The 25960-nt window shown below is 38.0% G+C and overlaps 1 protein-coding gene and 1 long non-coding RNA gene across 2 annotated transcripts; one reads left to right on the forward strand and one right to left on the reverse strand.

Annotated features, from left to right (window-relative positions):
- Nucleotides 1-1416: 1416 nt before the first annotated feature.
- On the forward strand, nucleotides 1417-2627 carry LOC114295922 (uncharacterized). The gene is made up of 2 exons (XM_082918014.1): nucleotides 1417-1603; nucleotides 1753-2627. Exons 1-2 carry the CDS (start codon nucleotides 1417-1419, stop codon nucleotides 2625-2627), a joined length of 1062 nt encoding a protein of 353 aa, XP_082774140.1.
- A 4207-nt stretch (nucleotides 2628-6834) lies between these two features.
- Nucleotides 6835-11201, reverse strand: LOC145820992 (uncharacterized). Its single transcript, XR_014363035.1, has 3 exons — nucleotides 11082-11201; nucleotides 7723-7756; nucleotides 6835-7165 (listed from the first exon to the last, which is right to left on the reverse strand). It is a non-coding gene; the product is annotated as an uncharacterized LOC145820992 (long non-coding RNA).
- Between the last annotated feature and the right edge of the window lie 14759 nt (nucleotides 11202-25960).

Here is a 25960-nt window from a genome sequence, read left to right on the forward strand (position 1 = left end):
TATGGAATAAAAGATGCATTTAGAAAAATTGGAAGATTATGGGGGGAGGTGATTTGTTTTGATGGAGATACATGTGAGGCAGCATCTTTTTGGTGTGGAAAAATTAAGATTGCCACAAACCTCACGGAGCCAATAAATATAAATCTATTTTTGGAGTGCAAGAGAAGAGCATATCCTATTAGAGTGTGTGAAGAGCAGATTGTGAAAAAGGTAAAAGCTACTTGTAAATGCAACCTAGCTGATGGTGATGAGGAGTATGTCAGCTCCAATGTCTATGGTAAAGTGCAGCTCAATGCTGATCCGAAATTACAGAAAGATGAAGATGACCTGGCAGTTGTGGTGGTTGATGATGTAGAAGTTACCAATGAGCTGGTTGAAGGGGATTTGCCAATTAGGAGGAATAAAGGTAGTGAGGTGGTTGCAAAAGGTAACTAGATGGAGGTTTCAATAGTTGAAGAAACTGAAGATTACATTAAGAAATCAAATAAAGCTGCGAAAAGTAAGAATGCAGTCGGCATTGGGAAAGCAATTGAAAAGGGCACACGTGAGGCAGAGACAATGATGAAGGAAAAATGAGGATTACAGCAGGGGTGTAATGATGAGACTCTAAAAGTAGGTGGTTAGACTCACATACTAGGTTCAGTGAGAAGTTTGAGTAGGTCTTCGAGGCTCAAACCTGCTATTAACTTGGAAGTTCTTTTGGGCTAGAAGCAATGCACTAATCTGATCATTGGGCCAGGTACAAACCAACATTTTGGCTCTAGTATTAATCAGCCCAATATGTGGGCTGAACATGGGCATATTGTGCTGGGTTTTAAGTCCAGTGATTGCGACTCTATTAGTGGTAAGATGAAGTCTAGAAACAATAAAGGGAAAAGAAAAGTGGGTGCTAGAAACTCCATGTTAGTAGATGGATTCTTTGGGTTTGCTAGAAGGCTAGGGCATGGAGAGGCTGGATCAAGTAAAAGGAACTACAAAGGGGTGGTTGTCAGGTCGGCAACTGCTGCTATGTTGAGATCTGTGTAAGATAAATCTAAGCATAGTTGCATTGAAGGAAAACTCCATGAGGCTCAACTAACACTTCTTTAGTGGGTAAGAGTTTGGGGATTGATTGTCAGGGCCAAGACGAGTGAATGCTTCAAAAACTTGTCCAGATGGAGGAGATGGATAAAGAAAGGATTGGAGATGGGGTTGAAGGGGCAACATAATCAGCTCTTACTGGGTGTTATGAAAGAGCACAAATCTATTGATGTGAAGTGGTTAAGTTGGAACGTCAGAGGGATTGGCATGAATGAGAAGTTGAGAAAAATTAGGAAGGTCTTGGTAGATAGGAAAATAGATTTGGCATTATTTCAAGAAACAAAAAAGGCAAGCTTTTCACGTGTGAATGTTAAAAGATTGTGACCTAGAGACAAAATGGAGTTCATGGTTGTTGATGTTGAGGGCAGGGCAGGGGGGCTGATTTGCGTATGGGATCCTAATGTGTTTCAGCTCTCAGATTGTTGCAGCAATAGGCATTTCATTATGCTTGTAGGTACTGTTCTTAACTCATTTGATTGTGTTGTTCTTAAAGTGTATGCTCCAAATGACCCTGTGAGGAGAGGTAAATTATGGAAGATCCTAGTAAACTTGAAAGCAAGTTTCACTAAACCTTGGTGCATATATGGAGATTTTAATGAAATTAGATCAGTGGATGAAAGAGTGGGTTGTTCAAGAAGAGAAAGAGTATGAAAGACTTCAATGATTTTATAGATAGGTGTGAGTTGACTGAGTTACAAATGCTGGGTAAGAAATTTACCTGGTGTAATGCAATTGATGGCAATAAATGGAGTAAATTTGATAGGCTCCTACTGAGCCCTGAGTGGATTGAAAGATTCAAGCCCAAACTGTGGGGATTACCTAGACACATTTATGATCATTGTCCTCTACTTTTAATGGAGGACGTAAGGGATTGGGGACCCAAACCCTTTAAGTTCACTAATGCTTGGGTGTTGCACCCCAATTTTGCATCCTTTTTGGAGAGAGCTTGGCAAGAGTCACAGCTAAATGGAAGAACAGGTGTAATATTGCAAAGGAAATTACATGCATTGAAGCTAGCATTAAAGCAATGGAGCAAAGAGTTGTTTGGTAATGTCTTAGAGAAAATTAAAGAAACTGAGAGCCAGCTATACTCATTGGATTATTTGGCTGAAGATAGACCCTTGGGGGAAGAAGAGTTGAAGCTAAAAAGAGAGACAAGTAGTCAACTATGGAGGCTCGGTAGAATGTTGGAGTGGTCATGGCTGCAAAAGTCAAGATTGGAGTGGAACTTAAAAGGGGATAGAAACACCAAATTCTTTCATGTGATGGCGAGCAGTATGCAGAATAAGAATGCGCTGAACTCTATCCTAGTGGAGGGGTTGGTGGTTGAGGATCCAGGGCTAGTGAAGAATGTGGTATGGGCACACTTCAACACGCACTTTTCAGAAGCATGGACGATTAGACCTGTCTTAACTAGTGATTCAAGAGTGTCAGATGTAGTGATTGGTTTCAGCATCTGGAAGCATAGTTTTCGGAGGAAGAGATATGGGCAACGGTCAAAGAGTGCAATGGAAATAAAGCACCAGGTCCCAATGGCTTTAACTTAATGTGTTTTCAAAAGAATTGGAAGGTGTTTAAAGAAGATGTGATGCTGTTCATGAAAGAGTTCCACAGTTTGGTAGACTGGCTTTTGAAATGAATAGCTCTTTCATCACTTTAATTCCAAAGAAGGTCAATGCAGTCAATCTCAATGATTATAGGCCAATAAGCTTGATTGGGTCAATGTACAAGATTTTGTCCAAGGTTCTAGCAACTAGACTCAAACCAGTTATGCCAGAAGTAATAAGTGAAACCCAATCAGCCTTTTTGGGTGGAAGAAATATCTTGGATGGGGTTTTGATTGAAAAATGGATGGGGTTTTGATTGCAAATGAAATTGTGGACGGGTGGAAGAAAGCCAAGAAGAAGGGACTAATGCTCAAACTTGATTTTGAAAAAGCTTATGATTCCATCAACTGGGGGTTTTTGTTTTCCATGTTGTCCAATTTTGGCTTTGGCTCTAAATGGATTAATTGGATGAAGGAGTATATCTCAAATGCTAGAATTTCAGTACTTGTGAATGGCTCACCAGCTAAAGAGTTTAGTCCACAAAAAGGCCTTGGACAAGGTGATTCATTATCACCTTTCCTGTTTAATTTGGCAGTAGAAGGGTTAAGTATTCTATTACTCAGAGCAAGGGAAATGAGATTGATAAAAGGGATACATATTGGTGTCAATAGGGTGGTTGTTTCACATCTACAATTTTCCGACGATTCATTACTTTTCTGTGAAGCTTATATAGAGGAGGTAATGAATCTAAAAAGAATCTCAGGACTTAAGATTAATTTCCATAAGAGTATGGTTTATGGGGTTGGAATTTCAGTCAATGTACTCAAGGAATTTGCTTTAGTGCTTAATTGTAAAACTCAGAATATACCATTGAAATTTCTGGGTTTACCAGTTGGTGCCTCTCTAAGTGGAAAGAAATCTTGGCAACCTATTATTGACAAGATCAAAGCCAAACTTGCTGGGTGGAAAAGGAGGCTCCTATCCTTTGCTGGCAGGCTAACTCTAATCAAATCAGTGCTGTCTAGTTTGCCAGTGTATTATCTTTCTCTCTTCAGGATGCCAGAAGGAGTTGCTAAGGAAATTGATAGTTTACAAGAAACTTTCTTGTGGGGGAGGCACAAAATTGAAAAGAAAGATTCATTTAGTACAATGGAAGGAAGTGACCAAGAGCATTAATCAAGGTGGATTGGGAATAAGGAGAATTAGGGAGGTAAATGCTTGCCTATTAATGAAGTGGTGGTGGAGATTTGCTAATGAATAGGAGGCATTATGGAAAAAGGTGATTTGTCATAAGTATAAATTTGAAGATGGAGCATGGCTGCCAAATCAAACTTTTGGCATAAGATGGTCTAAGATATGGGGTGATGTCCTAGCAGTGGCAGAGCAAAGTAACACTATTTTACAATTTTTTGTTAACAATTTTCAAATTCAAGTGGGTAATGGGAGTAGAATGAGATTTTGGCATGATAAATGGTGTGGTGGTATTTGTCTAAAAGAGGCTTTCCCTAGAATATTTTCACTTTCAACAGAGAAGAATGGCTCTATCAAGCTTTTTGTTGATAAAAAAGGAAGCTCTGGGATATGGGATTTATGTTTAAGAAGGCCTTTGAGGCAGTGGGAGGATGAGGAGGTATTCAGGCTCATTGAAGTGTTAAGAGCAACCCTTGTATTATGTTTGGGGGAAAAAGACAAACCAAGGTGGCTAGCTTGTAAACCAGGTCAGTCCTTTGTTGTTTCTTTATATAGGCACTGTGAAATGGGTTTTAGTGCTTTTGTGAGTACTAGTAGACTGGTGTGGATTAATTATCTCCCACCCAAAGTTCAATTTTTTTTGGGTGGTTAGCTTGGAAACATAAAATCAAAACTACTGTTTTCCTTCAATGGGTTGGAGTGCTGGGTGAGGAAGTTTCAAATGTGTGTATTTTTTGTAAATCAGAGGCATAATCTATTTCACATGTCCTCATTTCCTGTCCTCTAATTTGGAAGGTGTGGTCTAGATTAGTGCAGTGGTGGGGATTGGTTTGGGTTGTGCCTGGTTCTGTTGAATGTTTGTTGCATTGGTGGGTTGGTACCTGTCTCATGAAAGCTGAAAGGAGGATATGGAATGCTATTCCTTTGGTTTCCCTTTGGTCTATTTGGAAACATCGGAATGATTGCTTGTTCAATAATGTTCAACCAGCTATGAAGGAGCTTCAGGAGCCAATTATTATCAGGTTAGCTATTTGGCTAAAGGCTTCTTCTAAGGATTGTCAGCTTTCTATTAATGAATTTCTCTATAACATCAGGCATATTAGAGTTTGTTTAGGTGGTCGGGTTTGTTGTGAAGCACAAGGTTAAACATCAGGTTTGGGTGCATCAGTAGCAGCAGCAATGCCCTGGTTTATAATTTGTTTTCTTTTGGTGAGCTGTAGCAGCAAGTGTTGGTCTGGAATTTGTGTATGGGAGTGTTCACTAGAATCTGTGTACATGGCTGAGGGTGATCTGAGCAAGGTTGTTGATGTGATGGTCTCTAGTGTGCTGTGATATTGGTGAGTTGGTAGCTGTTTTGTGGGTGTCTCGCTTCTTAGCTGCTTAGCTTGTTACTAGTTTGTTCTATTGGACTATATGCTCTTCTGTTGGACTCTGGTGTGCTGTGTTGTTGGTGAGTTGGTTGTTGTTTCTTGGGTGTCTTGCTACTTGGCTGCTCAGCTTGTTACTGGTTTGTTTTGTTGGACTTTGTTGTGTTATGCTGTTAGTGTGTCTACTTTGGGTAGTGTTAGGCTGAGTGTTAGGCTGGGCTTGCGCAGCTGAGTTGTTGTTGTTGTTGTTGTTGTTATGGTGTTTGGTCTGTTTTCTTTGTTGTTTTCTGACCAACTCTGGGGGTGCTAGCAAATGATAGGATGGGCTTTTTGGTGTCAACCTAGTTGGGATGATTTAGCTCATTGTGATGCTTTTGCACTTCCTCTTTCATTATTAATGTAATTTGTCTTACACTTTGTACTTGTTTATTTCATCAATAAAGTTTTGTTCTTGCTGTTAAAAAAAAATTCTCTTATTTGGAAAGGAAAGGCATAACGATGAAAATAAAGTAATTGAAATATGTTTGGATGGAATTTGATTTCTTATTTCTTCATATGAACTACTATTTATAGCCACAACACTCCTCATTTGCAACTTCTTGGCCATCTAGTAATAGTTGAAAGGGTTATAACTGTTTCGCACGTCCCCATAATTAATTAAGTTTTGTCTGGTTTAGCTAGATGGTTCAAGTTTGTTGTTTGTTTGCATGTCAAGCGTTCCCAATGCTTTCTGAGTTGTATGGTCTTCATGTTCTAGTTTTTGGATTGGGGGATTTGGGAAAGAATTTGAAAAAGAAAAGGGAAAGAGTTTATGAAATTGGGTGAAACCTATCTTTTCATTTTCCTTTTCCAAATCCCTTCCCCAATCCTCCAACCAAACACAGCGTTATTGTTGCCTATGTTCGGTTTCGCTTGAGATTAGCATGTAAAATTGTTGTTAAAGTATAAAGGTGCTAAGTGTGATTTACCCAATAAAAAAACAAATAAAAGAAATGAAAACCTGATTTCTAAAATTTTGAAAACCACATAAACTAACACATTACGTCAACTGAACCTCATATTGACCCTCTTTAGCCCTGCATCTGTCGAGTACTAAATTGGATGTACTTATATGTGTACACACACACAAAGAGAGAGAGAGAGAGAGAGAGATAAAAGAAGGCAATCAGGCTTGGTTGAAGAGCAACACTTCCATATCCAAAAGAAAATTATTCAAAAATTATCTACTAAAAAGAAATCAATGGTCTATATTTATTAAAACTAGCTTGCTATGGGACTGGGGCTTGTCTTGGGTAGGCTCTCTTGTTGGTGTATTCATGGATTGGATCAGGTTGCTTCTGTCTTGCATGGACGACGTACCTCTTTCCATCAGAGGCGGGGGATACCACGCCATACCTGAGTTTGGGACGCTAAGAGCTCGATCTAAACGAACCTGCGACTCCTAAACTGGAGCTAGATCTCAACGACACCCCTCCCCACATCTCACAAATTTTAAATCTACACCACACTCACTTTCATATTAAAATTCAGATAAATTTTCACAATGCATAACATTTTTGTTAGTTGAATCACACAAACTTAATTCTAACAACTCTCCAATATATACGGACCCATGAATCCATGCAATCTCATACAAAAAATTAGGACATATATATTATACAAGCATTCTACAAAATAATACTAAAATAATAGTAATAATAATAGTTTGCATACATATTCCACTACACATGTTCTCACATTAATTGCATTGGATATTCCTTGGGATATAGAGAAGTTTACCAACCATCCAAGTGCCTAAAGTTATTTACACATTGGGTCAAATGATAGCATATTTCACAGTAAGCCCACCCTTCCAATCTGGACCATGTTCCTCCATGGAGAATTCGACGCTTCCAACGTTTTCTGGTGACATTATAAACTCACCCACTAGGATGTCAAACCATTCTTCTACAGGCTTTCCTTCTAAACTTTCATTACGCACTACAACAAATAAAAGTTTTAAAAACCAAATATTTAGATATTTAAAAGTGAAAATTTTGTTGCAAAAGGCATTTAGGGACCAATTTCCATCATCATCATGATAGTCGCTAGAAGTTCATCCCGAAAAGTCAAAAACAAGGCATTTCGCGACAATTTTGAAAATGTCATTAATAAATAAACTTTTAGAGACAAAACATCTTGGTCCCAAAATGGTTTATTTTTTGAGATAAAAAATTTGGTCCCAAAAGAATAATAATTCATCACTAATGTCCAATTTTTGTTGCTAAAAATATAATGACACTTTTTGTAACAAAATTTTTTGGTTCCTAAATAATAATTTTGTCCCTAAATTTTGGTCTCTAAAACCTTAATTTTTTGTAGTGACGTTGCGTTCTTGAATGTGGGAGAATCATGACAAGCGTCACTATACAATTTGATATATGAGTGTAGTACTCATCGTCATTAATCATCCTCACAGAAAAAAACAATTTCATAATTGTTCCTCGTAAGAGATCAATTGTTCTACCAAACTTCCCTCTAATATCTAAGCAACATACCTCTTTTAGCTCAGCCACTTCAATCTCTTCACCACTGCATGCAAAACTATGTAAATTGTCCGTGGTTAAAACTGTCCATGTTTGGAAAAGAAGAAAATAAAAAGTTTTACAACCACAAATATCTCCATATCCACTGTAAACTTATTTTTCCCTGTAAAATAAGAAAAATAGTTGGCCCATTTCATCAACAAATGTTCCTTGAAGAAGTAGTTCACAGTTAGGCCCTGTCTTACTTGAAACATAGATTGTTCCAATATGTGAATCAGAAATGGAAATGTGGTATGATAAACTTATATAGATTACACTATTACGGTACTTCCATATAATTTTTTTTTTAACAATTAGACATCCAATAATGTGATACCCCTATTGCGTAGTATGCTAATTCGTCCTTAAATTGAGTATGATTATGTGTTTAGCATGATTTTATGTGCCATTATGTGAATATATGTGATTTTGAAGTGTTATCTGTTCACCGTAGGAATATCTGTTCGAATAATCTGCTTTGGAAATTAAATTGAGGGCCCTATCGGCCACAGAACCCGAAATTGTTTACGTCATTGTGATTGGCATAATTTTTAGAACCTACGGTGAAATTTAATTTGAAATTGATTCTGGTCAAATTAAACTGATTAAATTGGTGAATTGAGTACCCAATTATTTTATGTTGAAATAATATGTGAGTGGGGCTATTATAAGCCTTATTAAAACCAATTTCTTCCCTTTACATTGATTTTGGCTGATCAACTCTAAGAGAAAAAGAGAAGGGTCGGCTATTAGAGAGAGGGAGGGGAGAAAGAGGGGAGAAAAATCTAAGTTTTGCTCTTGATCCTTGAATGCCTTGAAGATAACACAAGAATTGCCATAGATTGTGAAGATTAAACTCCTTAGTGAGTAGTTCATGTAAATTTTAACTATCATTTTGTGAATTCAAGTTTGAAAGAGGGTCTAGAGCATGGAATTGTTTGATCATAAGGAAATTGAGTTGAATTTGTTATAATGGAGACCCATATATGCATGCATGTGTGTGATTGTCTTGAATATTGCATGTTTTGAGCTCAAAGGGTATGATCCATGTAAATTGTAGTTGAAACTCATGTTTTGATCACAAATTGTGCATCTAAGTTGAGAATGTGGCTAATTCATCACATGCATGTACAAATTATGAAGATATGGGCTTGAATGTATGAATTTGTTATGTTAGAATGAGTTTTATGGGAGATTGGGGCATGCATGTGAATTAATTGTAAATTGAGCTTCATTGGGTTGGGATTTGGGGTTTGCATCATGTTGGTATAATTATATTTGAGAATTGAGCCATAACATGCATGATTTGTTGGTTGAAAACCGAATTGGAGCTCAAGAACATATTCTGGGTTTTCCAGAATTTTGAGGTCCGCTCGAGCGGGAGAACCTCCGTTCGAGCGTAAATTTCGTGCTCCCAGCACTTTTTGCAGAGTTGGATGTCCGCTCGAGCGAGATATTTCACGCTCGAGCGAGGAGCTTTTGTAGACAGGCATTCCGCTCGAGCGCCCTAAATCACGCTCGAGCGTAATTTTGAGGTAACCAGTACTTTTGCAGGCCTCTTGGGTCCGCTCGAGCGAGGAAGTCCACGCTCGAGCGGGGACCCTGTTTCCTGAAATTTTGTTCATGCATTTTGTGTTTTGTTTTCCGTTGTCTTTCACTTATGATCACTCTTAGGCATATGTTAAGCATTGTAAATGAGTTAATGAGATAAGAATAAAGCCTAAAGAGGAATATGTGAATTAAGGAACGGATTGAATTGTTAGTGACCCTTTTGCATTCATGAAATGTGTAGGGTCAAGCTCCAGGGCAAATCCACAAGCCGATCACTGTGAGTAATATCGATATTTGAAAGCTTATAAATGTCCAATTGTGCATTCCCTTATAAGCTTTATGAGTTGCTAATTGGGATTGTGGACAAAAGTCTGACATGAATGAATGATTGGACCAAAGGTCGTTTTGATAATAATAAATGGACCAAAGGTCGTTTTGATAATAATGAATGGACCGAAGGTCGTTTTGATAAGAATGAATGGACCGAAGGTCGTTTTGATAGAAATGAATGGACCGAAGGTCGTTTTGATAAAAATGAATGAACCGAAAGTCGTTTTGACATATATGAATGGATTGAAGGTCGTTTCGACATGAATGAGTGGGCCGAAGGCCGTTTTGACATGAACAAGTGGGCCGAAGGCCGTTTTGGCATAAATGAATGGGCCGAAGGCCATTTTCACAGAAATGAATGGGCCAAGGGCCGTTTCGACACAAGTGAATGGGCCGAAGGCCATTTTACCATGAATGGAAACCTGAATGGGCCAAAGGCCAGAATGTTCGGAACTACAGTTACTTAATTGAATTTCGTATAGTTATATATATCCGTTAAATAAAAGTATGAATTGGGCCCAAGGCCGTTTGGAGCATGTTGTTCTACATATTGTTATGTAACCTCTGTATTTGATATTATTCCCTGGGCCATCGCTCACGCTCATTCACGTGTTTGTAGGTGAGCCAAGAAAAGTCCAAACCCAGCCCTAGTGAAGTCTGCCAGGAACAACATGAGTTTTGGAGAGTCTGCCTTATGTCTCACGCACGAGACCCATCCTTGCCATTTTATTATGTATTCACCTTTTGTCTTGTTGGCAAGGACTTCATGTAGATTTGTATATATTCTGTTATGGGTTGACTTAGTTTGAATGATCCTGTCTGTAAAGAATTTTATGGTGTTGTACTTTTGATGTGGGTTATTAACGTATATGTAAGTGGTTTGTTTTGATGTGCACATAAGCACAGCTCTGTGGACAATGTTTTAAATTTGTGCTTCCGTTTGGCCCCTTTACTCTGTTGGGTTACGTTTGTTTTAGTTTGAGGCCGTAGGTAATCTTAGGATTACTGGCCGGTTATGTCCTTAACCCATAGGGGGCGGGTTTGGGCCATGACAAATAAACTATAGCCCATATTTTTTTTTTTAAATTCATCACGCACAAACATATTTCTAAGCGCATTTTCATCCTCTTTTTTTTTTTTTTTTTTTTTTGTCATTCCAAAACTCCACTCTCCCTAGATATTAATTCATTATAATTGGGTTTTTTTTTAAAGGAAATAAATTTGGGATTGCTTTGAATTGCTAAATTCATTGTTTTCGAACAAAAATAAACCATATTTCAGGACCCATGTTCCGAAACATAAATCACTAGAGTATTAGCATTTTCTGGTAACACTGGTTAAGCCCAATTGCTTCTTATCATGCCATTGATCAGTTTCATTGATTAAAATTTAAGTGGCCTTAAAGATAACAATACATGAAGTTCTTAAGCTATACATATTATTTCACTCACCTTGTCTCCTCATTGGTCCATTTCCAATAATCAGAATGATCACTCCAACAGATATCAAGTTTTTCCTTGCAAATAGCATGAAGCAATTCTTGTTTGTCTTCTTGTCAACAGAATACTTCTGCAGTTGTAGTAACGAAAACATGCATGAATATCAATACATAATGACAACAATGGAAACAAAAAATAAAAATAACGCTAGCAACTATCCATACTTAAATGTAACAGATAACTGTTCTATTTGTTGCGCTAAGAAGAGTACAACACAAGCATAAAACATGACACAGATGAGAGCGCAATTAATTATAGAATTACTTTGAATTTCTCAATTTCGATCAAAAGTTCAAGTTTGTTAGAGACAAACAAAGAAAAAACCTCTACATAGGTGCTTAATAATCATGCAAACCTTACATATTTCAAAAATATGTAGAAGACAAAAGTAATTTTCATTGATGACAAGACAGATCTAAAAAAAACTTGTCTTACAAAGCTGTCACAAACTCTATTTAATCATAGAATTGAATCCTAAAATCCTCGTAAGATTAAATCATACCCCTAAACTAAATATAATTCAAACAATACACATCCTTACCTAAAAATAACAAAAAGACCAAAACACCCTTAATACCCCTAGCTTTATTAGTACACCATGCTTTCAAATAGTTCCTACAATAACATGAACAATACAATTGATATTGGTCCTGTGTGGTATAGTTTCTAACAAGCTAAAAATTGATAATCAAAACATAGAAGCTACACCAGACAGGACCAATTTGTACATACACCAACTTATGGCATTTGTAAACAGTACAACTTGCTATATATACCTATATATATTGTGAAATTATGTCAAGTACCATAAATCATGATCTTGATTATTGACACCCTCAAATAATACATTTTTGTTTACATATTTTCTATTTTGCAGAAAAAATGAGAACAAAATCATCTTGACATCAAAATTTTGAATATAAACAATTTTAGGATTTATTAAACATAAAAGCACTAGTTTATTTTGGTGTAGTATTAATATTTTATATGCTCACTTAATATTATATATGGGTACATTACATATATTTCATTACATAGTTAAGGTTCAAGGAATAAATAAATATATCATAGAGAATCACTATGAAACAAGAAATATATACTGATTCTGAAATAATAATAAAAAGTTCCATCGGTTCATCTAAGATGTGGGAGAAAATCTATATAGACTTGCCAGTTTCTTGTCTTTTAAGAATACTCCAGTGTAGAGCTGCTTACACAGCTTATCAGGACAAGACGTGTCGATCGTTTTCTTTGCATTATGAAAAATTGATAGGAAATTAAGTGGGGGCCTTGTTTTTCCTTTTCTTGATGCAATTTCCTTTCCTTTCCTTTCATTGAGTATGTCTTACTGGTTTTTCCAACTCGTTGGAACTCTGTAGTCCCATTAGCTGCCATCCTAGCCATCTCCAAAAAGAAAAAGGAATAGAAGGAAGCAAAAAAAGTATAACACGATAAAATCAGAAGTGCCATTTCATATTTTAAGAGACTAATAAGCATTAGTATTAAATTAATACTTGATAAACAAGAAGTAAAATTTAGGACAAAATCCAATTTATCCCATACAGTATAGCCGTGCAAAATACTATCCAATCCGCACCAATCCCCCCCGTGGGGTTAGTTTGAACCCCGGTTCGAAATTTATAATCCTCATTTGAAACCGCTCCGCTCCACTATAGGTTAATACATATTTTTTTTTTTACCTCTAATGAAATATCAAAATAAAAATCAATGTAAGAGTGATTTAAGATGTCGAATTTGTTGAAAATTAATGTTATATATATATATATGAAAAATATTATGTAAACTTACTTAGTGTTATATATAAAAAAATATTATGCAAATTAGTGTTATGCATTATACAAATGCTTGATAATTGTTTAAGATTATTCTTCAATTAACTAACAAATTGAAACTATCCAAACCGCTCAAACCGTGGTTTAGTTATTTAATAATCCACCATTCATGATTTGATTTATAATTTTACACTCAAACTGCACCACGCACAACCCTACCATATAGTATGGCCACAAAACACTCTGTGCGCACCCCTGCCGTATAGTATGGCCACAAAACACTTAGTACCCGTATCATCGGTTATTTTTTATTATTATTATTTTTTTTATGGCTGGGTGTCCAGGCCAGTTTACACGCACCTCGACTATGATAATGGTACGGGTGTAGGATATGTGTTTGATATCCGTACATAATTGAGACACTTAGACCTTCTAATTTTTTTCGATGTTTAAAGAAAAAGAAAACCCCCACTTACTAGTAAATAAATATTTCTAATCTCTCACATGAATGAGAGATCAAAATTCTATATTTTTTCTAAATCCTATACATTTCAAGTACATTTCTACATAATTTACAAAATCTTATCTAAAAACATGATACAATATGTAATATAAGCAAGTGTCCATGACACATCTGTGTACCCATATCTAAGTTTTGGATAAACATCCAAATATCCTAAGTTTTAGGTTTATGAAGGTTTGGTGCTAAGATACTCACCCGCACAGTCGCACCCAATATTCATACCCAAGTTCATGTAATATAAGAGTCCATGTTAACATGGCTATTGTTAAAAATTCCATCCAAATTCACACACATTAAAACACACCCCAAACCCTTAATGCAAAGGACATTATTGTCTTTGTCTTCATCTTCTATGCCTGTAACCCATGTGAAAATCCTAACCCACTCCCTCTACCGCCACCTCCAACCACTTGAATTACTAATGGACCAAAAATTTCATCCTTCAACTAAAGCAAGACGAGAATTTCCAAATGGCTTATTCGTGGATACTATTGCTAATTTTTCCATCACAACAAAGTCATCCATCAGATCTCTACCAAAAGCACCAACAAATATCTCCACTTGTTTTCCAGTTCTAAAATGCTCCAATTCTTAAATGAAAGCAAAAAGCCCAGGATGCACAGCTAACCAGCTCATTCAAAAAATGATACTTTTTTTTTTTTTGATTGGCAAAAAGAAAATTTATTGATGTAATTAACTAAGGTACACCCAAGACACCCCAAATTACATCAAAAAGGTTTAAGTACAAAATGCATTATGGAAAAACAAACCCCATCCCAACTAGGTTGCCACAAGGAGAGAAGTTAATGATATACAAGCACAAAAACCACAAATCAGAGGAGACCTACTACAGTTAGCAAAGGGCCAACTATAGTACCCCAAATTCGTTGATCCATAATAACATGATACAGACATAAAACACAGACACCAACACCTCAAAGCTAGAAGAAATATCAAGCATGATAAGCTCCTCTTCAGTATCCATCCGAGCATACAGAAAGCCTCTGAAGGTAGCCCCAAAATAATTCTGTTGGCAATAGACACCATAAGGATTCAAGAGCTGTTCATCAATATCCAGCCGTAATTTTGCTATAGATGCTTTGGCAAAGCATGTTGCTTCTTCCCTTGCTCATAGATGTTTGTACACTGAGAGCCCCCCACGCCCACAGTGCTCAGACTATGTTTTGTACTCTTGACGTATTGGGGCCTCTTATAGACATTTTTGTACCTCATATTTCTGTTTAATTAAGTAATTTGTCAAAAAAGTACTTGCTCCTCCAAATCCGTCTTCCTCACTAACAATCTCAAGGCAACATTCGATCGCCCCTTTCGTCAACCAAATAATATTAATGTAACAACCCTCACCACTGTTTACCGATTGATTACTGATTACCGTTAAACTGAGACTGATTATGATAAGTAATTGAATCGACTGAAATACTGAACTGACTGACTGAAATCTAGAACTAAATTGATTGAGTACATCTGTTTAATTGTATGTCTATCTGTTGCCTGTTTGATTATCTGTTTGTTTATTTATGTTTAAACTGCAAATTGAAGGCCTTATCGGCGGCCGAATCTGAAATTAATTAATGTTCTATGATCCTTAGAATTTATGCAATTTTATGGCATATTTATCTGAAATGTGATTTAGTATGATTAAATTAGATTAAAATAAGCTAAATTGCATGAGTTGGTTTATTCACCATTTTGCCACCACTAGTGGGCCACTAGCTTAGCACTTTTGAGACTCTTTTCTTTGTATCAAAACACATTTCATCAGCCATTTTGTTGAGCTCAACCGAACTAGAGAGAGAGAGAGAGTTAGGAGAGAGTGTGATTTCATCTCTAATTGGCTTGGAAACTTGGTAGAAGTGAAGGAATTGAAGAGTAATTTGCAAACTTGAGCTTATATTCTCATAATTGAAGACATAAGGCAGAGCTCTTACCTTCTTAGTCATGAATTGAAGTATTTCTTGCATGATTTAGAGGATTGTTGAAGATTGTAGCCAAGATATGGCTTATAATGTTGATTGGAAGCTCATTTCATGCATGCATGTTTACATCCTTGAGTTTTGATGTCGTTCTTCATGAAAGTGTACATGCATGTTCATATTTTTACAATGGACCATGCATTCACCTTGTTTAGAAAAGGATCGGCTCATTAGAGCATGTATTGAAGTTTTGAATTGATTTAAACTCATGCATGTTTGCATGTTCATCATGTTCATGAAAATTGGTTTGAAATGGAGTGTTTGAAACACCCTTGGGCTTTGATTTTACAATTGAGCTTTGGAATCATGTTAAATATGGAGTTTTGGAATGTTTTCTGGAAAATTGGCCCAAGAGGATCGAAATTTGTGCATTTGAACTTGGTTTTGAGCTTGGAAGTTCAAATCTGGAAATTCCAGATTTTGAAATCCCGCTCGAGCGGGGAAAGTGGCGCTCGAGCGGGAAATTCGTGCTCCCAGTACTTCGCACTCTTTTAACGTCTGCTCGAGCAGAATAATTGACGCTCGAGAGAGACCTTGTGTATTATGCTCGAGCGGCTATCGAGCGCCCATCGAGCGTGATTTTCACCTATCCAGTACTTTTGCCCTGTTTTGCAGAATGCTCGAGCTGGAAAGCGTACGCTCGAGTGGATACCTTTGTCTTCATGTCCGCTCGAGCGGGGAAACCTACGCTCGAGCGGGACCTCTGTTTTCTGAAAAATGTTTTAAAGTGCATCTTTGCATCCTCATTTCATCCTAGGCATTCTTAGGCCTAGTTTAAGGCATCTTGATGAGGATATGGATGTAGAACACACCGAGGCAAATTAGGGATTAAGTTATTATCTTTCCCAACTGTGTAGCTTAGTGTGTGTTCATCCTGTAAACTGCGTAGGGTTGGCGACTGGAGACGCACTCTAGTTTAACTGTAGCCCAGAACTCTGTGAGTAACAACTGTGTAAAGATATGTTCAAAGATGAATATTTTCTGACTGTTAACTGAACTGCTTTCTGAACTGTTACTGTTAACTGAATGAATGTATGTCCTCTATTCTGAGCTGTATTGTGGTATCCTTAGCAACTACTGTTACTGTTACTGCTACTGTTACAAAGATCTCTGTCGGTTCCCATGTGGAACCACTACTGTTTACTGTTATGATAGCCATCATTGACTGCTCAGTCTTTTAAGACCTACTGTTTACTGTACTGCTATGCTAATGGATGTACCACATATGACTGTTACGACTGAACGATTGAAATACTGTTTTAATGAACTGTTTTCATTATTGTAAGAACATTCATTCTTAACCTTTTCACGCATTATGTTATTCACTGGGCTTTAGCTCACTGTTTATATATATATATATATATATCTATATATGTAGGTGTACAGGCACCAGACAGGAGCTAGGAGCATGGGTTAGACTCCCTTTTTGTCTAGCCAACCACTGTGCCTCACTACGAGGTTCCGAGCCTGTCAAGCTATGGCTTAGGGGTGTTTTAACTTCCCCCGTCTGTCTCTGTATCTGTTTTGTAATAACTGTATAGACTGATAGCACTGTACTGTACTGTCTAACAGGGATTAGGTCCCTGTTCTGATCGATTGTAAATGTTGTACATACTGTTCTGTATTGTTCATGTATATACGTATGAAAAATCTTTTTGCGTACAGACTCACAGCTCATTGGACATTGTTTATTTATTGTTTTGGCTTCCGCCATGCCCCTGTACTCTGTATTATTGTTTGACTGTTAAGCAGGCCTTTGGTAATCTCGGATTACTGGCCGGTTACGGTGCGAAACCCATAGGGGCGGGTTTGGGTCGTGACAGAGTGGTATCAGAGCAATACTTAACCACGAGTTATACCGCATACACGTGTCCAAATGAGCTATAGGGTGTCCAAGAAGAGCAATTAGGGCATCACATGAGCATGAAAAGTGTGTGTGGACATGACATGTATATGTGTTAATGTGTTGAAACATATAACTGCTTATGTTTAAATGTTTAAAGTATGCAACTTCCTATGTTTATTATTATAATGTTGCATATAGTGAAATGGATAATGCAAGCACTACTAATGAAACTGAAACCCCTGAGGCAAGAATGGCGAGGTTAGAGAGAATGGTGGAACAATTAACTGCAAGACTAGAACAACAACAGAACCAACAGCCCCCTCCTCCTCCTCCGGTACAGCCGGAACCGAATGTTAATGATGGGGATATAATTGTTCTCACCCAAAAGTTCAGCAAAATGAAACCACCATCCTTTCAGGGAGGCCTTGAGCCACTAAAGGCTGAAGCTTGGGTTCTTGAGATAGAGAAACTGTTTGAGGTCTTTCCGTGTTCTGAAGCACACAAAGTGCTATTGGCCACCTTTACACTACAAGAAGAGGCCAGAAGGTGGTGGATAGTAGTTCGCGACACCAACACTGTTATGACTTGGGCTCAATTCAAGGAGTCCTTCTTTGAAAAGTATTTCCCTCAGTGTGTCAGGGACAGAAAAGTGATTGAATTTGAACAGCTGAGACAAGGCACTATGTCGGTGGCAGAATATGAGACAAAATTTACTGAACTTGCCCGTTATGCACCGCACATGGTTGATACTGATTACAAGAAGGCCAGGAAGTTTGAAGGTGGCCTTAATGTTGCAATACTGGACAGAATAAATGTTTTAAAGCTACCAAACTATGTAAATGTTCTTGACCAAGCATTAATGGCTGATTCGAACATTGAAGCACTGAAACACCAGCGTCTGAATGGCGTGGTAAAAGGCAGGTTTTAAATTCAAGAAAGGCAAGAATAACCCATTGAACAAGAAACAGAATACAGGGTCAATGACTACTTCTAGTCAAGGGAACCGGTCTATACCACCCTGTTCTGAATGTGGTAAGAACCATAAGGTAGTTTGTTACAAAACATCTAGAGCTTGTTACAGGTGTGGCAAGGTGGGCCACATGGTTAAAGACTGCCCCTCTGCTCCGCAGGCCAATAGTAAAGCTGCACCTAGCGCAGCAGCATCGACTGCTACACTAAAGCCTAACCCCAAAGCTATAGGGAAAGAGCCCATGAGGCAAGGCCGAGTGTTCGCACTAGTATCGGGAGACGTGCACAATACCGAGACCGTTGTGTCAGGTATTCTGTCTATTTGTACTCAAAATGCATATGTTCTGATTGATTCGGGGTCTACACATTCATATGTATCGCATGCTTTTTCGCGAAAACTGAATAGACCATTAGAACCCATGAATTACCTGTTAGCTGTATCTTCACCTATCGGGGGATCTGTAACTTGTGCTTATATGTACCCTGTATGTGAAATTATTGTTGGGGATATGCATCTGTATATTGACTTACTGCCTCTGAACATAGATCATTTTGATGTTATATTAGGGATGGACTGGTTAACGAAATATCATGCTACCATAGACTGCGTAATGAAACAAGTAGTTTTCCGTCCACCAGGTTTACCTGAATTTGTGTTTAATGCGGTTGGAGTAGTACCTCCTCCATATCTGATTTCCTCTATGAAAGCCTTTAAACTGATTAAGAAGGGGTGTAAAAGGTATCTGTGTTCTGCATTGACTGTACCTATTGATGACAAAACTGATGTGAACCTGTATTCCTATAGCCAGAGAATTCCCAGATGTTTTTCTAGATAGTCTACCAGGGGATTTGATTGACAAGGAGATTGAGTTCACCGTTGATGTGATTCTGGGTACACAGCTAGTGTCTAAAGCCCCTTACAAAATGGCTCCAACTGAACTGAAGGAATTAAAAGTGCAACTGCAAGAACTGTTAGACAAAAAGTTCATCAAGCCTAGCACTTCACCGTGGGGTGCACCTGTTTTGTTTGTGAAAAAGAAAGACAGCTTACTGAGACTCTCTATCGACTACCGTGAACTGAACAAGGTAACTGTGAAAAATAAATACCCATTATCGCGTATTGATGACCTATTTGATCAGTTATAGGGTGCTCAAGTCTTTTCTAAGGTTGATCTCAGATCCAGATATCATCAGTTGAAAGTTAAACCAGAGGACATTGACAAAACTGCTTTTCGAACGAGGTATGGACATTACGAATTTTTAGTTATGCCTTTCGGAGTTACCAATGCACCTACTGCATTTTATGGACCTCATGAACAGAATCTTTAAACCATTCCTCGATGAATTTATTGTTGTATTCATAGATGACATTCTGATTTATTCGAAGAGTATAGAAGAACATGAACATCATCTGAGACTTGCCCTACAGACCCTAAGAGAACAGAAACTTTTTGCTAAACTGTCTAAATACGAATTTTGGCTTGATCATGTTATGTTTTTGGGACATGTTATTAGTAAGGATGGAATTTCGGTTGATCCATAGAAAGTTGAAGCAGTAGTAAACTGGCCCAGACCAACAAATGTGACAGAAATCCGAAGCTTTTTGGGATTAGCCGGGTACTACAGAAGATTTGTCAAAGATTTCTCCAAAACTGCCTTACCGTTGACTCAATTAACTCAAAAGGGGATATCATTTGACTGGACTGACCAAAGAGAATCAGCTTTCCAAGAGTTGAAAACTCGACTAGTGACTGCACCTGTTCTTACCCTACCTTCAGGTACGGATGGTTTTACCATTTTTAGTGATGCTTCTCATAAGGGTTTAGGGTGTGTTTTAATGCAGAATGGGAGAGTTATTGCTTATGCTTCCCGACAACTGAGACCGCATGAAAAGAACTACCCGACCCACGATCTAGAACTTACTGCAGTAGTATTTGCATTAAAAATCTGGCATCACTACCTTTATGGGGCTACATGTGAAGCATATATCGACCACAAGAGTTTAAAGTATTTCTTCACACAGAAAGAACTGAACATGAGACAGCGGAGATGGCTAGAATTGATTAAAGACTATGACCTACAGATTTTGTACCATCTAGGAAAAGCCAACACCGTTGTCGATGCATTGAGTAGAAAATCGATTGGGAACTTAGCCTATTTAATCACCGGATAGAAAGAGTTGCTTTGTGACCTTGAAAAATCTAAAATTGAAAATGTTTTGCGAGAACAAGGTGGAACAATAGCTTCTATTTCTGCTAAACTGGAACTGATTGAAGAGATTAAAGAGAAACAGCAATAGGATGACTTCTTGAAGAAGATCATCGAAGAACAAGAATCTTAACCGAGACCGGGTTTCAAATTTGAAAATAATGTACTAAAATTTCAGGGAAGAGGGCCACAATTCAAAACTGTCTATCCACCCACGGAATACAAAAATGTATCAAGATTTGAAACTGAATTTCTGGTGGCTAGGAATGAAGAAAGAAATTGCTGATTTTGTATCGAAATGTCTTCATTGCCAACAAGTCAAAGTTGAACATCAACGACCCGCAGGCTTACTGCAACCTTACCCATACCAGAGTGGAAATGGGAACATATCACCATGGATTTTATTGTGGGATTGCCTCGCTCTAGTAAAGGTATGGACTCAATTTGGGTTATTGTTGATAGACTGACTAAATCTGCTCACTTTTTACCTGTCAAAACAATTTATAATGCGGACAAATTGGCTATACTCTATATTGATGAGATTGTTAGACTGCATGGAGTGCCTGTGTCAATTGTTTCTGATAGGGACTTGAAGTTTACATCGAGATTTTGGCAAAGCTTACAGACTGCATTGGGTACTGAACTGACACTGAGTAGTGCCTATCATCCTCAGACCGATGGCCAGTCAGAAAGGACCATCCAGACTTTGGAGGATTTACTGAGAATGTGTGTCCTTGATTTTCAGGGAAACTGGGAAAGCCATTTGCCATTGGCTGAACTCGCCTACAACAACAGTTATCATTCAAGTATTGGTATGGCGCCTTTCGAGGCATTGTATGGCAGAAAATGTAGATCTCCGATTTGCTGGGCATAAGTTGGAGATGGGCCTTTGCTTGGGCCCGAGATTGTATATGAAACGACTGAGAATGTAAAACTGATACAACAGAGACTGAAAACCGCACAGAGCCGACAGAAAAGTTATGCGGATGTTAAAAGACGTGATAGAGAATATGAAGTGGGTGATCACGTGTTTGTGAAAGTGACACCGATGAAAGGCCAGACTCATTTTGGAGTCAAAGGCAAGTTAGCACCGAGATATGTCGGACCATATGAGATTATTGAGAAAATCAATCCGATGGCGTATTAGGTTGCGCTTCCTCCTGAAATGGAGCATATGCATAACGTCTTCAACATTTCTATGTTGAGAGACTACCTCCGGGATCATTTTTATGTGATAGAGCCTACTCGTGTAGTGCTGAGTGATGACTACACTTACGAGGAACGGCCTGTTCAGATTGTAAACAGACGGTTCAAAAAGTTGAGGAACAAACAAATCCCGTTAGTGAAAGTTGACTGGCAAACCATGGTGGCATGTATGCCACTTGGGAAAGGGAAGATGACATGGCCAAGAGATATCCTGAACTATTTCCACTGAATCCTGTTTTCTTCCAGAATGAAGGTAACTCGAGTTTAGAGGACTAAACTCTTTATAAGGAGGGGAGACTGTAACAACCCTCACCACTGTTTACCGGTTGATTACTGATTACCGTTAAACTGAGACTGATTATGATAAGTAACTGAATCGACTGAAATACAGAACTGACTGACTGAAATCTGGAACTAAATTGATTGAGTACATCTGTTTAATTGTATGTCTATCTGTTGCCTGTTTGATTATCTGTTTGTTTATTTATGTTTAAACTGCAAATTGAAGGCCTTATCGGCGGCCGAATCTGAAATTAATTAATATTCTATAATCCTTAGAATTTATGCAATTTTATGGCATATTTATCTGAAATGTGATTTAGTATGATTAAATTAGATTAAAATAAGCTAAATTGCATGAGTTGGTTTATTCACCATTTTGCCACCACTGGTGGGCCACTAGCTTAGCACTTTTGAGACTCTTTTCTTTGTATCAAAACACATTTCATCAGCCATTTTGTTGAGCTCAACCGAACTAGAGAGAGAGAGTTAGGAGAGAGTGTGATTTCATCTCTAATTGGCTTGGAAACTTGGTAGAAGTGAAGGAATTAAAGAGTAATTTGCAAACTTGAGCTTATATTCTCATAATTGAAGACATAAGGCAGAGCTCTTACCTTCTTAGTCATGAATTGAAGTATTTCTTGCATGATTTAGAGGATTGTTGAAGATTGGAGCCAAGATATGGCTTATAATGTTGATTGGAAGCTCATTTCAAGCATGCATGTATACATCCTAGAATTTTGATGTTGTTCTTCATGAAAGTGTACATGCATGTTCATATTTTTACAATGGACCATGATTTCACCTTGTTTTGAAAAGGATCGGCTCATTAGAGCATGTATTGAAGTTTTGAATTGATTTAAACTCATGCATGTTTGCATGTTCATCATGTTCATGAAAATTGGTTTCAAATTGAGTGTTTGAAACACCCTTGGGCTTTGATTTTACAATTGAGCTTTGGAATCATGTTAAATATTGAGTTTTGGAATGTTTTCTGGAAAATTGTCCCAAGAGGATCGGAATTTGTGCATTTGAACTTGGTTTTGAGCTTGGAAGTTCAAATCTGGAAATTCCAGATTTTGAACTCCCGCTCGAGTGGGGAAAGTGGCGCTCGAGCGAGAAATTCGTGCTCCTAGTACTTCGCACTCTTTTGACGTCCGCTCGAGCGGAATAATTGACGCTCGAGCGAGACCTTGTGTATTACGCTCGAGCAGCTATCGAGCGCCCATCGAGCGTGATCTTCGCCTATCCAGTACTTTTGCCCTGTTTTGCAGAATGCTTGAGCGGGAAAGCATACGCTTGAGCGGATACCTTTGTCTTCATGTCCGCTCAAGCGGGGAAACCTACGCTCGAGCGGGACCTCTGTTTTCTGAAAAATGTTTTAAAGTGCATCTTTGCATCCTCATTTCATCCTAGGCATTCTTAAGCCTAGTTTAAGGCATCTTAATGAAAATATAGATGTAGAACACACCGAGGCAAATTAGGGATTAAGTTATTATCTTTCCCAACTGTGTAGCTTAGTGTGTGTTCGTCCTGTAAACTGTGTAGGGTTGGCGACTGGAGATGCGCCCTAGCTTAACTGTAGCCCAGAACTCTGTGAGTAACAACTGTGTAAAGATATGTTCAAGGATGAATATTTTCTGACTGTTAACTGAACTGCTTTCTGAACTGTTGCTGTTAACTGAATGAATGTATGTCCTCTATTCTGAAGTGTATTGTGGCATCCTTAGTAACTACTGTTACTGTTACTGCTACTGTTACAGAGATCTCTGTCGGTTCCCATGTGGAACCACTACTGTTTACTGTTATGATGGCCATCATTGACTGCTCAGTCTTTTAAGACCTACTGTTTATTGTACTGCTATGCTAATGGATGTACCACTTATGACTGTTACGACTGAACGATTGAAATACTGTTTTAATGAACTGTTTTCATTACTGTAAGGACATTCATTCTTAACCTCTTTACGCATTATGTTATTCACTGGGCTTTAGCTCACTGTTTATATATATATATATATATATATATGTAGGTGTACAGGCACCAGACCGGAGCTAGGAGCGTGGGTTAGACTACCTTTTTGTCTAGCCAACCACTGTGCCTCACTGCGAGGTTCCGAGCCTATCAAGCTATGGCTTAGGGGTGTTTTAATTTCCCCCGTCTGTCTCTGTATCTGTTTTATAATAACTGTATAGACTGATAGCACTGTATTGTACTGTCTAACAGGGATTAGGTCCCTGTTCTGATTGACTGTAAACGTTGTACATACTGTTCTGTATTGTTCATGTATTTACGTATGAAAAATCTTTTTGTATACAGACTCACAGCTCATTGGACATTGTTTATTTACTGTTTTGGCTTCCGCCATGCCCCTGTACTCTGTATTATTGTTTGACTGTTAAGCAGGCCTTTGGTAATCTCGGATTACTGGCCGGTTACGGTGCTAAACCCATAGGGGCGGGTTTGGGGCGTGACAATTAAGTCTTTTTTATTTTTATTTTTAATTTATTATTTTTTTTTTATTTGTAGGTAAGCGGTTAATTTTATACCAGAAAAAAGAGATATTATAATGATGTGCAATACACAATCCCAAGGGTCAACACAACTTCAAAGTGACACCCAAGCCACAAGCTTGAACGAAATAGTACACCTAACCTACTATGATAAACCTCTCACAACTCGAGAGGCTAGGTGAAACTAACATGCTTTTAGGAAAATAAGTTAATCAATAGATAAAACAGATGAGATGGGTACGAAATAGAAAATTAAAGCACATCGATCACCCAAATCGCCTTCACAAATCCGTCGACACCCGTCAACTTGTGTTTACACTTAGCCCTATAAGGTTACTCGCTATCCAAGTAAGCAGTAAAGTGCCATTCTCATAAGGACCTCTCCTGAAGAGTCATGTTAAATATTGGCCACAGTCAACACAAATCAAAAAACAAAACAGAGAGAAGAAAGTGAAGCGACCTCGAAGCATCCTGCATCAATATACTAAAACTGGCCACAGTCCGAATAGACCCCGAAGCATTCAATAAATTTATACCAGAACTAGCCACAGTCAAACACTCATTCCAATAGGAGGACAATGGAAATACCTCGACATATTAAACACTCATCAAAACGAGAGAATCACAGGAGGATCACACCCCCCACCCCAAAGCCAAGGAATCTCGACACCAGTACAACCAGATCACCTCACAATATAGCACTGCACCAATCTAGGGCTTCAACTACATGGCCAAATACAACCCTAGGATTTGGGAAAAAGATGCAGAAACAAGGCAATAGAAATCGAATTAAGGATAATAAGATAGTAAGCCGTATCTTTAAAAGGAGACACAAAACACAGCAAAACCACAAACCCATGTTGACAGGGACGCAATAAAAATAAAAAATAAAAAAAGCCAACAACAACAACAACACAGCAACAGAGAAGAAAAGAAAAGGAAACAAAGAAAGGGAGGACAGAGTGAGTGAAGGGTAAGGGGTCGGACCGAGGCAGCATCTCCCAGAAGTGACGGCATCCACAGGAGGTGGCAGCATCCCCCTAGATCCATAAACAAAATCTGCCTATGGGTAGATGGAACAGCACTGGACACTGGAAGTGGCAGAAAACCTTATTTTTACAAGATTATAGGATGTTCAATTTGTCAAAATGCCTAGCAAGAAAGTGGGAAAATGTATTATAAGAATTTTTTACTATACACATCTAAACAAAATTGTGGAATGAGTTTTATTGTATCCTTGTCTCTAAGTCAAGATCAAATAGTATAAGGTGAGAGAAAAACATTTGTAGAGGGCTCTCTACAAAATCTATTGTCGTGTTGGTCATCTTTACCTCTTTTGACCATGATTACACTATCACATGTGAAAGTAGAGATACAGATGGATTTCTTGCTTATGTGCTCGCTGGTTCATGTAAAGAAAGTGAGTGAATTGTATAAATTGAAAAACACAAACAAACAAACATCTTTATACTGGTAAGTAACAAAGGAAAAAGATTAGG

The sequence above is a fragment of the Camellia sinensis genome, chromosome 3 (assembly GCF_055761805.1).
Source record: "Camellia sinensis isolate YWXY chromosome 3, ASM5576180v1, whole genome shotgun sequence".
NCBI classification, from domain to species: Eukaryota; Viridiplantae; Streptophyta; class Magnoliopsida; order Ericales; family Theaceae; genus Camellia; species Camellia sinensis.

What these genes read in the sequence shown, in the direction of transcription:
- LOC114295922 (XM_082918014.1), top strand. Translation starts at nt 1,417, where the DNA reads ATGGAGTTCATGGTTGTTGATGTTGAGGGCAGGGCAGGGGGGCTGATT. An exon ending in AAATGACCCTGTGAGGAGAG is followed by an intron (nt 1,604 to 1,752) that starts GTAAATTATGGA and finishes ATGATTTTATAG; the next exon opens with ATAGGTGTGAGTTGACTGAG.